Below are 14,733 nucleotides of genomic sequence, written 5' to 3'. Positions count from 1 at the left end.
AAATCATTTAAAAAGTCATGAAACGCAAATTCTAACTCAAAAGGCGCCCGGGCACCTTCACTACTATCCTACTTTTACTTATACCATTATTATGGAAACTTATTTTTGCCTCCCGCCTTGCTTCAACGGTTTCCGACGAATTTATTGGCGAAAGGCATTCTGGACTTAAAGGCAGCATACCACGAATCTGTGGTGGGACGGATTTCAGGTGGAGAATTCTTATACGGGATCGTAGATTATGGAGAGAAGGGTGATCCCGTCCATTTCTTCCTAATTGCCGTAAAAAACGGCGCGGAAGATGTGGCTTCGAGCGTTCTGGCACACTATTTTCTACAAGGAGTTCGATTGGAGCGCGTCAATTCTCTCCATAATCTACGATCCCGTATACGAATACTCCACCTGAAATCCGTACCACCTCAGATTCGTGGAATGATGCCTTTAATGTTGTGATCCGATTTATTGTAAATTACTGAAGTAATATTTGTGCACATTTTACTAGTATATTATTGATATTTGGAGAGCGTGGAAAGCACATGTTTTCGCCTTGAGAGCTCTTCATGAATAATCGAGCAAGTAAGGGGTTGAAAACAAATTTTGTTCACCATAAACTCTTTTCCATAAGAAGAGAACTCGGGAACTCGTTTCTCAATGATATATTTTAAAAGACTTCTACTTTTTTACGGAAAATAATAGTAAAGGAAGTAATACGGTTGAATAACGTAACCATCAATCTTCAAGTACAAGACTGATTGATTTTTTCACACAATATAACTGAATCAATGCAAAAAAAAGTGTCATTTTGTACATTTTTTTCTCTCGCTTGTAGTTTTCTTGGATAACATCCACTGTCCACTAAATAAAGCCTCCGTTCAAATCAAATCTATTCCGCTTATAGAACTGAATAACTAATATCTTCGAAAAGGTGCGCCTCCTCGATTCATTCTCAATCACGCGCCGTCAGACAAATTGAGTCTGACGCTCCGCTAACGAGCTGCTTTACTGCAACCAAAAGCAGCAGTCCACATCGCACATCCATGTTATCCACACGTACGTAAACATATACAGCGCTTATTAATCCTTGAAAATCTTCAACAACAACAACAGAAAAATTCGGGGAAAAGCTCCAGAAAACGAGTCAAACTACCTCAAGAACTCGCTCACCTGACCGATATTCCGAGTCGAAACGGTAACTGATCTTGAAGTTCGCGTACAGTACGTAACGCTATCTCCGTACGTTGTATACCGTATTGTTCCCATATTTGACCGCACGATTCGGAACCGGCTATTTGACGATGTAGAGGAAAAAGTGCTCCAATCTGAAAATTTTAATAGAAATTGAAATCTTTTTAATCTTCAGGAACATTTTTTAAATGCATTTTGTTCTTTTCATCTGAGTTATTCATATATTATGAAGAAATAAAACTAAACTAACTGAAACTTTTAAGAAAAATATCGTCGCATGTATACATTCTAGTTATCGTAACTTTGGAGGAACATTTTCCTAGACTTTCCGGAATGCGGGCGATTCTTCTTCCTGGTTTTCCCTGTTCCCCTATTCCGTAACGTGATGAAAGAGCAGAAAGAGGAAGAAAGAAGGTATGAAGAAAAGATGAGACTAAGAGCAGAAAGAGGAAGAAAGAAGGCATGAAAGAGGAAGAAAGAAGGTATGAAGAAAAAATGAAACTAAGCAACAAAGTTAGGTAAGAAGGAGTTTTTACAAAGGTGATAAATTTACTGAATGAAATTAATTCACTGAGGAGGATGATCAAATGGATAACATGAAATCACTGTGAAATAAGACTGAAATAGAGCGAAAATCGGGAAGATGAAAGCCGGCAAAAAATTGAACCCAAAACAATAGTTATTTGGATTTAAGGAATTTTCAAACGAGAATTCTTTGCTGTAACGCTTTAAAAGCCAAGTAATTTCTCCACAATATCAGTTACTAATACGAAAAATGTTCTTTTTTCGGAAGACGTATGGTTTCTGGATCATTTAATCTCCACAGTCGAATAGACAATTAGGAATTTTTACACGAGAATAAGAAAATACAAGAAAAATTAGCTATTAAAATTCTTCGATATTAAATTCTGCGATAAATTCTGCAGTTTACAATTCTAATGCCACTTTTATCTCTTATCTCAAGGTATTCTTTTGATGTAATATCGTTCAAAATAAAGATAAAATATTAAATTTTACGTGGATGAAAAAATTTATACTGAATAGACTCAATAGAGATTGCCCTTTCCTTCATGAATTTCTTTTTTTCATAATGTTGGATGAGGATTTTCTGAGAGAGAGAGAATGAGAAAAAAGATCCAGTTATTGTAAGAAAATTTCCAGGAGAATTAGCGACTTCACTAACGTTTTTATTACTTCAGCTATTTATATTTATTTTTATCCCTACCCTTTCTTCATTCATGTTCTTTGCTGTTACTGAGGGTGTCTATAATCGAAGCGCAAAACCTCTCGTGCACTTCCCCCACGGGATTTGCTGCGGATCTCATTTGCGACACGAAAACTCGCGCGCTGTACGGCCGGGCCCCCAGCCGGAGCGCAATGTGGCCGCGCGTTAATGGTGAAGCATCACGTGCTGCGCGCTCGTTCTAAGCAACTCAGACACTTCTACGTTTATTTATTTATTTGTTTATTTATCTAAAAACATCTACAGATGCGTCATAAACAAGGTCAAGAAAACAAAAAAAGTGCTTACGAGAATTCCGCATGAAATATTCAGATCATATACCGAATATAGTAGATCTTAAGACGAATACAGACAATTTTCAAACCTTATTTATTTATTTATTTATTTATTTGAAAACACCTACAGATGTGTTATAAACAAGGACAAGAAAACAAAAAGAGTGCTTACGACAATTCCGTTTGAAATATGCTTGAAATAGATCTCAAGGCAAATACTGACAATTTTCAAACATTATTTATTTGTTTATTTACTTGTTTATTTATTTTAAAACATCTACAAAACTCTCATAAACAAGGACAAGAAAACAAAAAGAGTGCTTACGACAACTCCGCATGAAATATGTGGACCATATACCGAATATAGTAGATCCTAAGACGAAAACAGAGACAATTTTCAAACCTTGTTTATTTATTTATTTATTTGAAAACACCTACAAATGTGTCATAAACAAGGACAAGAGAAAAAGTGTGGACAATTCCGTTTGAAATATATTTAGAATAGATCTTAAGACGAATACAGAGAATTTTCAAACAACTTCCTGGGAAAATTTTTTTGATTTTACTGAAAGATCTCACCGTTTATGATACTAATCATATAATATTATTATTTATTTATTGTTATTTATTGTATTATTCATTCACTTATTTATTTACTTATTGACGCTTTTTCCTCCTTTTCGATTCCTCTTTCTCTCTCTATGAATTCCTGATAAGAATTTCGCTGTTTATCACTCAACCAGTCATCCAGGTTAGATTCCTTTACCTCCACTCTCCCCTTCCAGAACATCCGAAAACGATGATGAGGTCGTCGGCTCATCGACGCCCGCACTCGCTTGCTCTCTTCCTCTTCTCGCGACAAGGAAACTCAATCAAACACTAAAGAACTAGCCACATTCCATTAATACGAAGGTCTCGATAAATATCAGGGGGAAAAGGGGAAAAAATATGCGTGTGCATAATTTCTACGACACGGAAGATATGCGCTGCTTTATTTCATCTTCAGAAACACGCGACAAGCCGAACCAATTAGAAAGGAGGGAAAAGGAGAAAAAAAGAGGAACGAGATTAGTGAAAACGAGGAACTTTCCAAATCGAATGAGTTAAAGAGGTCCAGGAATTCTTCCTGCATAAACGCCTTTAGAAATGGAGCAAACTTTCTGCTACAGATCACAGCTGATCAGCGGGTCATATTTTTGTCATGCGACGAAAAAAGCGAGACGTCCTCCTATATACGACTAATAATTAATGTAAAAAAAAAACTGAAAAAGTCAAAAATTCAATAAAAAGTCAAGTTCACGTCGAAGAAAAAACAAGCGAATTCTATTGACGAGAAAGAAAATCGTAGATGAGATCGAGTTAAAGATATGCTTTGAAGAAGTACGTAGAACAAGAAAATAAGTTCAGAAACTTCAAAATTAAAGAGTGTGGTCCCTCATCAATTCATAAATCGTGGAATTTAAAGTTTAATTTAAAGGAAATTAAAGTTTAAACAAGAATATTATCCAAAATAACAAGAGTTTCTATTCTTTCTCCAGTATTCATGCTTTTTTGAATTTTTCTATTTTAAGCAAATTTCAAACCCAACACGATTCAAAAAGTATAGTCATCTGGAACATCGTGAAATGCGTAATTTAATAGAATCATGCCATTGAATTTTGCTGTAAAATGTTCAAATTTTGTTGCAATAACTGCAAATACAGTTTGTGACAACATTAAGTTAAATAAAACCCAGTACACAATGTCGCCGAGTTCGCAAATGTTCGGGTCGTGTGTGATCTTGTAAATTCGATAATAAATAAATAAATAAATAAATAAATAAATAGATAAACAAATAAATAAATAAATAAATGGATAATAAAAGTAGAGATATGAAGATATTTACAATTTAAGCTGAATATATCTAAATTATATTAAAGATATTATAGCTACATATATTATGTTATAGATATTATTATTATGGGGCGGGTGTAGCGCAGTCGGTTAGAGGTTCCGCTTCCCGCACGATCGATCGGAGGTTCGAATCCGCCGTAGTGCTCACCAAGCCTTTCATTCCTCCGGGATCGATAATTTGGTACCAAACTTGTCTGGGAGGATAAAAGCACTGACTTGACCCGTCGGCTCGCTCCCGCCAGTCATTGTATGGGCCAGTAACACGCTCGTAAACCCCAAACGATTTTGAATTGAAGTGAACGTGATGGCGGATCCTAAGCGGATTAATTAACGCCAGAGACCGTATCCTTTATCTTTTATTATTATAGCCGAATAAAACTTTAAGTTGAAGCTATCGCGACTGTTGTTGACTTCTTAGTTTCAATAAATAACTTAATCCTTTTCCCTTTTAATTCCTCCTGATTTTTTTTTGATACGGCATTGGTGTATACGAATAAATAAATAAATATCAACGTGACGATAGCACCTACCTCTTAAAGTTCGTTTTTTTCTTCAATTTTTCAGAAGCGCTACAGCATACTACATACATATGTACAGCTAATGAATATATTCGGCTTGAATTGTAAATAAATATCTCTGCTACAAATTAGTATACTCTAATATATGATCTGTGACTTAAGGGACGAACAGTATGCATTTATATCAACTATTCCAAGAAAGAAAAGAATATCATAACATTAGACAACTCGATGAAATTTTTACAAGTTTTGTGATTTTTTTAAAATGATTTTATGACGAAAATTTTCCGCCCTATGAGCTCTCTTCGGGGATCCAATTTATCGAGTGATAACCACAATCAGAGAACCATCAGGTATCCGGGAGTTTCCTATGTGAACTTTCATGGATACCACACACACACATATGAACGTAACGACGCGTGCAGCACGTTTCGCAGCACCTCTTCCCAAAACTTTGAAATTCTTCAGCGGATTTCTATGGATTAAATGATGTGGCCCCGTTTCAGCGAAACAAAATCCGGTTTTCCGCAACCACAGCACTGGTGCACTTCGCTAATTGCATGGAGCTTTTCGATTTTTCTATTACCCTCCAAATATCGTCCGTCATTCGCGAAGAAAATGTGTGAAATCTATGTGAAAACGATCTCTCGCGTTTGTTTATTTATTTATTTTCGCGTTTTTTGTTTGTGCGTTTGAAAAGTAAAAGCAGAAATGATGGCATAAAAACGTTGTTTTGCCAAAATGTTGCCAACGTACCCATAAACAATGAAAAAAGTGAAAATCAAAAAAAAAAATCCGTGTTGCTTCCCGTTCCGTTGTGGTGAGTTTACATGAGACCCCTGGAGAGAGGGAAAGGGGGTGGAGGGAATCCCCTTCACCTCATTGGTTACAATTAGACGGAATGAAAAAAATGACCTACAGGTGCACAATCATGGAACAGTCACGTTCCTGAAAAACACGACTGGATAATTAATAATAATTAATAGTTTATAATAACTAAAATTTATAATAATTTATCATAAATTAATAATGATAATTTTGCTAGAACTGCCGAATCCTGACTTTCTAAAGTAAAGTTTAAATTTCATTAATTATTTTATTTTTATTACTTTTTAATATTTTTTATTTGGAATTTTCAATATAGTAAATGGATAATAATTCTTAAACTAGTAGTATTACTTTTATTCCTAGTAAACGTCTCTTAGTAAAAAAAAGTCTCTTTATAAACAATAACAACACAATAGAAATTTAATGAGATTCTCATAATAGTCTTATGCGAAAAAATTTTCAGAATTTTTTTAGAAATTATCTTTTTAGCCTATGCATCATGAGCGCGCCACAGAATGAGGGCTTGGCGGTGGCCCTCACTGGCGGTCCCTCGCTCCTAGCTGTCGCGCGCCGTGACCGTAGTTAGGAGCAGCAGCATGATTGGAAATAGTCGTCCGAATGGCAAATTCGAACTTATGCTTTCTTCAGTTCAGACATACCTCGTAAAATTTAAAATATTCCAATCGAAAGAATATTTGCTTCAGGTCTCCGATGAGTGTTCTTTAAACTCTCGTTAAGTTTGCAATCGTTCGGAAATTTCAGTTGTTTTGTTTTTGAGAAAATTTGAGAAAATAGGGGAAAACTTTGTTCAAAGAAAGCTACAAAAAGCTCACTTCTACATCGCTACTGAATCCACGAAGAGCAAATTTTCCCTTTTTTCTTTTTCTTTTTTTTTTCTGCGGTCCACAGTCTCCTTTTGAATTACGCTTTCTTTCAAATCCTAAGCCACTGGCCATCCATCATAGGCTCTTCGAAATCACGTCGTTACCATCATGGGTGAGAAGAATTGAAGGGGGATTAGCAAAAGAAAAAAGTATCAATATTCCAATCAGTGAAGAAATTTAAATTTCAAATTTTTCCATAGAAACGTCGACTTTGTTTCTGCTTTAAATTTGTAAATTTCTATAAATTTGTAAATTTTTATACAGAAATTAAATTTACAAATTATTTTACAAATGTACATTTGTATGATAAATAATGATAATATAATAAAGAATAATAAATATATAATTTTAAATTTACAAATTTGTAAATTTGTAAATTTTTAGACAAGAACTTCAACTTTGTTTCTGCCTATGTCACTAACAATTTCGCATTTTTACTACAAATTCCGCAATAAAAATTTAAAATCACAAATATCACAAAATTGCTACCGACTACAGACATCGTCGCTAAGAATATTTTCTTTCACAGAGTAAAGCTGTAAATTTGACTTTTCTGACAGATAAAAACTTGAAAAAAGTCTTCTTGATCCTCAATTTTTGCAAGAAAAAATTTTTTGTTGAATCCTGGATTTCTATTTCTAGATTCGGATCAGTCGCTTCGCTCATGAATCATACAGTAAATCTCGACCCTCTCGACCCTCTGATTCCAAGCGGATTCATTGAATAGCAAAAGGATACGCAAAACTAACCGAGGGAAATAAACCTCAACGCTTCATACTCACTCACTTATTCGGCCACGATGAATCGAGTGGAATCTTGAATAAATTGAATTCCACTCAACGCACTGAATTTTCAAGAAGCCCCCAAGAATCTTGTTATCTAAAACTCAACGAAAGAAAAAAAGCATTCCGTGATCCTGTAAAATGTATGTCCCCCGGGCAATTTTACTTGGAAATTCTTGCTCAGTGCTCAGTGCGTTGATTGTTATTTTTTTTCGTATCTTCTAGAAAAAATAAGTATTTGAAGTGGATCTTCGTGTCGTTATCGTTGCAGAAGGTGGAAATGACCCCTAACTAAGCTTTCCACGTCAAATTTCCTTAGTAGGGGACCACGAAAAAAAATTCTCTGCTCAATACAAATCCAATCATCTGTGTCGAACTAATGTCCGTGTGATGGTAAACAAATTAACAAATTTTTTTTTCTTGCGTTATTACGTTTTGACGAAGCGGTTGCATTTCGCATTTTCCCTGAGGGCTACACACCATTGAAACACTTAACAAACAACAATTACTTCCTACGCTAAGCTTTATAGGTATTACCCTACGAATCTAAGGTGGTGCAGATTTTAGGTGGAGTATTCGTATTAGGGATCGTAGATTATGGAAAGGAGGGTGATTCCGTCCATTTCTTCCTAATCGCCGTAGAAAACGGCCCGGAAGATGCGACGCAAGGCTGGCGCGCTCCAGTCGAACTCCTTGTAGAAAAAAGTGTGCCAGAATGCCTGAAACCGTATCTTCCGGTCCGTTTTCTACGGGAATTAGGAAGAAATGGACGGAATCACCTCCCTCTCCATAGTCTCCCATCCCGTATACGAATACTCCACCTGAAATCCGTACCACCTCAGATTCGTGGAGTGGTGCCTTTAATCGTCGTTCGAGACTGCTTGAACTCACAACGTTCATTCAAAGGTTTTAGAGCTATTTATTAACATAATAATACATTATCAACATAATAACATTATTAATAACATAATTGATATTAACAACATTATTAACATAATAATTAACATCATTGTAATGAAAAATGTTATTTAAATATGAAAATTAAGAAAAATATTCTCCTTTTCTCGTTCTTCTCACTGGGATTCCAGGAATAGTAAATTCAGTAATTTCGCATCTAGGTGCATCTAGGTAATAAGACATAATTAATCGTCCTTCTCTAGCAACGGATACGCATCCTTAACCGAGAACGCCCCATTACACATGAACTATGTAATTGATTGATTTTTTTAGATCTGTAAAATTACTGGGCCAAAATAACAGATATTTGGAAAAGATAACAAGCATCCTTATTTCGTTGATGTGCCACCGTTTTCAAAAAGGAAACGCATACAGCAGATAGTTAGGCAAAGTATCGTACTCAAAGTGAATTACCGTACCTCCAAATCAGCACGCTGTTGAGGAAATTGATATCTGCAGCAACTATGCAACATTTTTGCACTAATCGCTTCCATTCTTGTACAGTGTATGAAGTAAAAAACTAAGCGCCTGGCGATCCGGTCAATCCGCTTGGGACCCGCCACCACGTTCACTTCAATTCAGAATCGTTTGAGGTTCACGAACGTGTAACTGACCTATACAATGACTTGCGGGGGCTAGCCGACGGATCAAGTCAGTGTTTTTATCCTCCTAGACAAATCTGGTCCCGATTTATCCGGACCCCGGAGGGATACGAGAACTCTCGGTTGGCTCCAACGTGGTATCGAACCATCGAGTGCACATTAGCAGCGGAAATTTTTTTCATCAAAATACTCGTCCGTTACCATTTTAAAATCAATGTTTGTTGATACATCAATAATTTATCATCTGCTTCTTGTTTACTATTTTTCGCAGTGAACAAAGCTAGTGTAGTTACAAAAACTAAAGGTCATGTAGAAAATTGTACGCATGACGATAGAATCATGCAAACATCATGCATTTTTCGTTCAACATCATTTTTTTTAGGATCGATGATGACAGCATTTGCGTTCGTGCGATGATTGATTTCCAATTCGATATAATATCGCCAAATCGAAGAAATCGATCAATAAACGTTCAATATCTCTTCTATTTTTTCCACTGTATTTATTCTACACCTAAGTTTTCCCATTTGGCGGGTGTGGGCAGTCGATAAAAGGTCAGCTGTGGTTGTCGATGGTTCAAAGGGAGCCTTTCATCCCTCCGGGATCGATAAATTGGTACTAGACCTATCTGGGAGGATAAAAACACTGACTTGACCCGTCGGCTAGCCCCTGCAAGTCATTGTATGGGCCAGTTACACGTCCCGTAAACCTCAAACGATTTTGAATTGAAGTGAAGTGGTGGCGGGCATCCCAAGCGGATTGTTTAACGCCAGTGACTTTATCCTTTTTGTTTGGCAAACCTGGGGTTTTATTTATTTGTTTTTTGTTTTATGGCGCGGCAAGGCTTTACTACACAAGTAAACGAAGAAATAAATAAATAAGCAAACAAATAAATCTTCATCTAAGATTAGCCACACAGTCAGAAGGTGTTACGCTTATGGCTATAAATAAGCATTCAGTAGCGAGTAGCCCTCAATTACTGGAGAACGGTTGCGTGTACATTTGACGCAAAGCATGCAAACAACATAAACAGATCATTTCACGTACAAAAAAAATTATATTTTTATGAATATGAAATTTTTTTATTTTTAGACTCCTTTTACGATTCGGACTCCAATTTCTAACAGGGATTTCAACAACAAAACTTTGATACCATTGTACTCTCGCAAAAACATCTCCCCCGAAAATAGTTCGTTTTCCACAAAAAAAAATCATTTTTAAATCATTTTTTTGTCATTGTAAACGAGGGAATTTGCACAAAAATAAGTTGTAGAAATAAATAAATAAAGACAAAAAATAAATAAAAAATAAATAAATAAATAAATAATGAGCAAATAAATGATTATATATAATAAGTAAATAAATAGAAAGTAGAAATAAAAAATACAAAATGGTCGTGGTATTCATCTTGTTGAGCTCATCCTGACGCAAAAAACCATAAACACTTCCCATTTCAGGTATCACAGGTCTCAAAAGTTACATATCACCCTTTTTTTGAAATTATGCACAAAAGTTCAAGATCTCTAAAACCTCTAAAGATCTGGCCTGTATTGAGTTTTAATTTTTCCGGAAATTTTCAAGCTAATCAGCAAATATTCTAGCGAAATTGAAAAATAGAAATTCTCTCTCTGAGCTCTGTTCCATCTTGTTTTTCGTTTTATGACACACCTGTAGGTGTTTTCAATGAAGTGAATGAATAAATAAATAGATAAATAAATAAATAAATAATCAGCCCATTATCCCTCACTTTTTCACTAATTCCTTATAATAAATAATTTCGTTAAGCTCAACTGTACGTCATAGGAGGAGCCTTAGCAATAAAAGTAAATGAAGTTTAGTCTTAACAATAAAAGTAAATGAAGTTCTTGGGGTAGTAAGTATTTTTTAAGTAAAAATCCTATAATTCCAGCACCGAAGGCATTCGCTAAACCCCTATCAATGCTCGCCGCCCGGCAGCTTTTGGAGCTGGTCATTTCATCCTCCATCGAGTTCCGCCGTAACCGAATCCGTCAGCAATTATCTAACTATTGTCACTCAATAATGCATGTTTCTTGGGGTCTAACATCGGACGAAGGAGTCGATCCTGCAACTTTTTTTCCGCCCCACCCGCCCGGATCTCCCGGAGGAGACCTTATCTCCAGAATTTGATTGTGATGCTCTTTAAAACTAGTGAAGCCGTATGTTGTTATTCAGTCAAAGATAGAAATATCTAATGCGGTCGTCCTTTAAAAAGGCTTGTTAATGTAGCACAACAACAATCGAAAAGAGCATGGTGGTTTAGGGGAAAGAAAAAACAAAATTAAAAGAGAGATACTCGCTAACTCGGACAAAGAACTGTTCGTGAACGGTTAGTAGAGTTAGGGCAGATTCGTTTCTTTCCTCACCTACGCCGGGTCCACAACGGACAGAACCAGGAGCAATGACAGAGCTTATATCGCGTACAATTGGACGTTACTGTACTGCAAAACACTTTTATCCATGCAGCAGCCATGGATACCCATAGAAACTCCATCAGTTCAGCAGTTTCTATGAATAGGATCATAAAATTGAAAAACAGGCAACGTTCCTCCAGAAAAACGACGAGCTCTACCTGGATTTCTTTTCAGGAGATTTCCTAACTTTGATCTGCCTTATTGATAGATTTTTTCAGGTAGTATCCCGAAAAATGTCATAATTTTAGATTACATAACTAATTCGCATTAGTTTAGGTTTAGTTAGCTACATAAATGTTCACTTTAAAAAATATCAATGCCTAAAGAAAGCACAAGGAGGCATTAATCATTTCGATTAAAAAAAAACGTTCCTTAAAGAACTCTCAATTTTTGAAGTCTTGGTTTGAGAATGGAAATCATTTAGCAAAAGCAAAATTCAGTGTGATTCGTCATCAAAAAATCTAGAAGTACCAAAAATTCCGTTTTTAAGAAGAATTTTTTTCATTTTTTATTTTTTAAATTTTTTTATTCATTTATTTTTTTTTATCTTATTTCAAATTTTGAAGAACCAGGAGCCTCCTTAAGTTAGAAAGAGATGATCACCTAGAACCTCCATCGTTTCAAATTTCTTTTCATCAAATTCAAATTCAAAAAAGCAAATCTCCATTCATTTACGACTTTTTGGAGAACGTTGGACGGTTGCAGGTCCGGAGGAAATTGAAAAACACAAAAAAAAACAGCCATTTTTCTCTCGGAAAAACGATGAACTCTATCTGGATTTTTTTTCGTTAGATTTCCTAACTTTGATCTGCCTAATAGATGGATTTTCTCGGATAGTATCCAGAAAATCGTCATCATTCAAGATTACATACCTAATTTACATTAGTTTAGGCATAGTTAGCTACATAAATGAATCTTTATGAAATGAAATTAATGTTATTAATAAATTTCGAGTAGAAATATCTACTGGGACCAAAAAAAAAACGCCACACCGCTCATAAATTCTCATAAAAGGTGCATAGTTAGATATTTTTTTAAAAAAATGGGAACAAAAATGCATAAATGCAAGTCTAATTTACTGAAAAATCTGTTTTGGTCAATATTTCTTAGGCCTACATGCCTCTTCTCTTCATCTGCATCGAAACGATTGCCCCCATTCCCCCCGTTCCTGACAAATATAATGACGTGAATGAAAATAAATCAGTTATTTCTGAAATAAAATACCCGGAAATAAGCTTTCAACCCTAAAAGATTCTCTAGAAAAGAAAGGAATCTGCACGAGAACGAAAAAAAAAACTGTTATGGACACAGCAAACACATATGATGAAAGCAATGCATATTGATTTTTGCTGCAATGCAATCCCCCATTTCCTCAAGGTACTCTACCTTCATCACAAAGCTTATGCGTATATTGAAATCATAAGGAATTTTCCGTGCCTTCAAAAGTGGTTAAAGGTTAGTTAGTTAAAGAAAATCCCGTATACAACCCTGATTTTAGGAAAAATGAAGAAAATCTAAAGCGAAGCAGGAAAAACGACAACGAGATCGTAAAAACACCGAAATTTTTACAGGAAAAGAATAAAATGTGAAAAGGATGCAGATAAAGACGGGACCTTTGCGATTTTTCAAAAATCCAGTGGGAGAACATCGAAGCAGAAAGGAAAAAATAATTAAAAAGTTAGAAGTGAAACAGTGGCTATTCTAAAACTTCTTTCTTTTTTTTTTGAAATTTTTTCTCTAAGGTCAAACACAATAGGAACATTCCCCATGTTCGACTGTGTTTGAATCTTTGCGTGTTGAAACGTAGCTCTTAATTGATCCTATTTCATTGATTTAAATTAATTAAGATCAATACCAATCTTGGCTGCAGTTCGAGAAAATCAATTAAAAATCAATTAAAAACAATAGGAACATTTTATACTCGGGGTAGGAAGGAATGCCGAAAAATGCGTTCTTTTTCGATTTTCGTCCTTGCTTGCTTACTTTTCTTTGAAGAAATCGATACGTATCGCCTGCACTCGAACTTTGACTAAGGCTACTAAGGTTTACCAAGAGAAAAAGAAAAAGAGAGAAAAAAGTTGAACTAAGAGAAGAAAAAGAAAAAGAGAGAAAAAAGACTCAAGCATGTTTTTTTTGTAAGTGAGAGATCACCGTTTAGCGATGAGAAAATAGTGTGCGGAAGAAGAGTTTACAAAGAAAAAAACAGAAGAAAAACAGAAGTTACATGAACGAGATGAAATGTAGCCTGTACATTGAAATCGGAACTGTACATGGTACTGTAGAAGATCATACGATAGTAGATCAATCAATGCTTTACCCCTCCCTTCCCCAAAAAAAGAGAGAAAAAACTCTGTCCCCTCGAATAGACACATTAAAAGATCTTAAAAGATTAAAAGCTGTTATCAACGCATTACTCCCCCCCCCCCCCCCAAAAAAAAAAAAGACAAAACCTGTGCCCCCTCGAATAGACACGTGAAAAAAAGCCGTTTAACAATGAGAAAAATTCAACGTGCCTGAATTTCGCCGGGGATCTCGGCGACCAACATTCGAGCCGATTGTTGTACGGTAGTCTTGGCGACCACGTCGACCACACGTAACATAAGCAGCGTGACATGACTGTACAGCATTGTGGTGGTTCAGTGCCAAATGGCGCTGCGCCAGGCAGCGCCGTTCGCCCCGCCGCAGGAGCTTCGACGCCGGGCTTTTTCGAGAATTTGTGGTGAATAACAGCGGCTGGATTTGGGTGATGAGTAAAAGCTCTAGCAGCAAATAATCGAGTATGGAATGAAATGAAGCGACGATGTATAGAATCAGTAACTCCTCCAGTGTATGAGTAGATGAACAATGGGCGGAGCAACCTGAACACGGACAGCTATTATACGTAGCATGTGACGAACGTTGAGGTTGAATTTAAACAAAGAAAACGGAAAAGTAATCGAGGAATAGGAAATGTTTCGCAACGAAAAAAAGTCGAGAAAAGAACGAACAAATTTTAAATAGTGAACGATAATAAGATCACAAGAAAAGTTCTGCCAGAGAAAATTCTCCCCTTTTTGACTCGATACGGAATACTGGTTGCAAATACTGGAACTGCTGGAAATAGCTCTCTACCTCTCCGAAGGAAATTGGTCAATTTT

At 35.9% G+C, this 14,733-nt stretch overlaps 1 protein-coding gene across 3 annotated transcripts in view; it reads right to left on the bottom strand.

The window, feature by feature from the left end:
• Window positions 1-14,223, bottom strand: part of RB195_007450 (uncharacterized protein) — a gene marked incomplete at both ends in the record, with an annotated part of 33,950 nt that extends 19,727 nt beyond the window's left edge. For 2 of the 3 annotated variants that reach the window (XM_064181082.1, XM_064181083.1), the window contains 2 exons: window positions 1,162-1,316; window positions 14,110-14,196. In XM_064181082.1, the coding sequence (XP_064037898.1) occupies window positions 1,162-1,316; window positions 14,110-14,196 (242 nt within the window). Of the gene's footprint in view, window positions 1-1,161; window positions 1,317-14,109 lie in introns of all 3 variants that reach the window. The other variant, XM_064181081.1, reaches the window with a different exon arrangement.
• Between the last annotated feature and the right edge of the window lie 510 nt (window positions 14,224-14,733).

The sequence above is a fragment of the Necator americanus genome, chromosome I, assembly GCF_031761385.1.
Source record: "Necator americanus strain Aroian chromosome I, whole genome shotgun sequence".
Classification (NCBI taxonomy): domain Eukaryota; kingdom Metazoa; phylum Nematoda; class Chromadorea; order Rhabditida; family Ancylostomatidae; genus Necator; species Necator americanus.
This window is presented reverse-complemented; position numbering and strand designations above follow the sequence as displayed.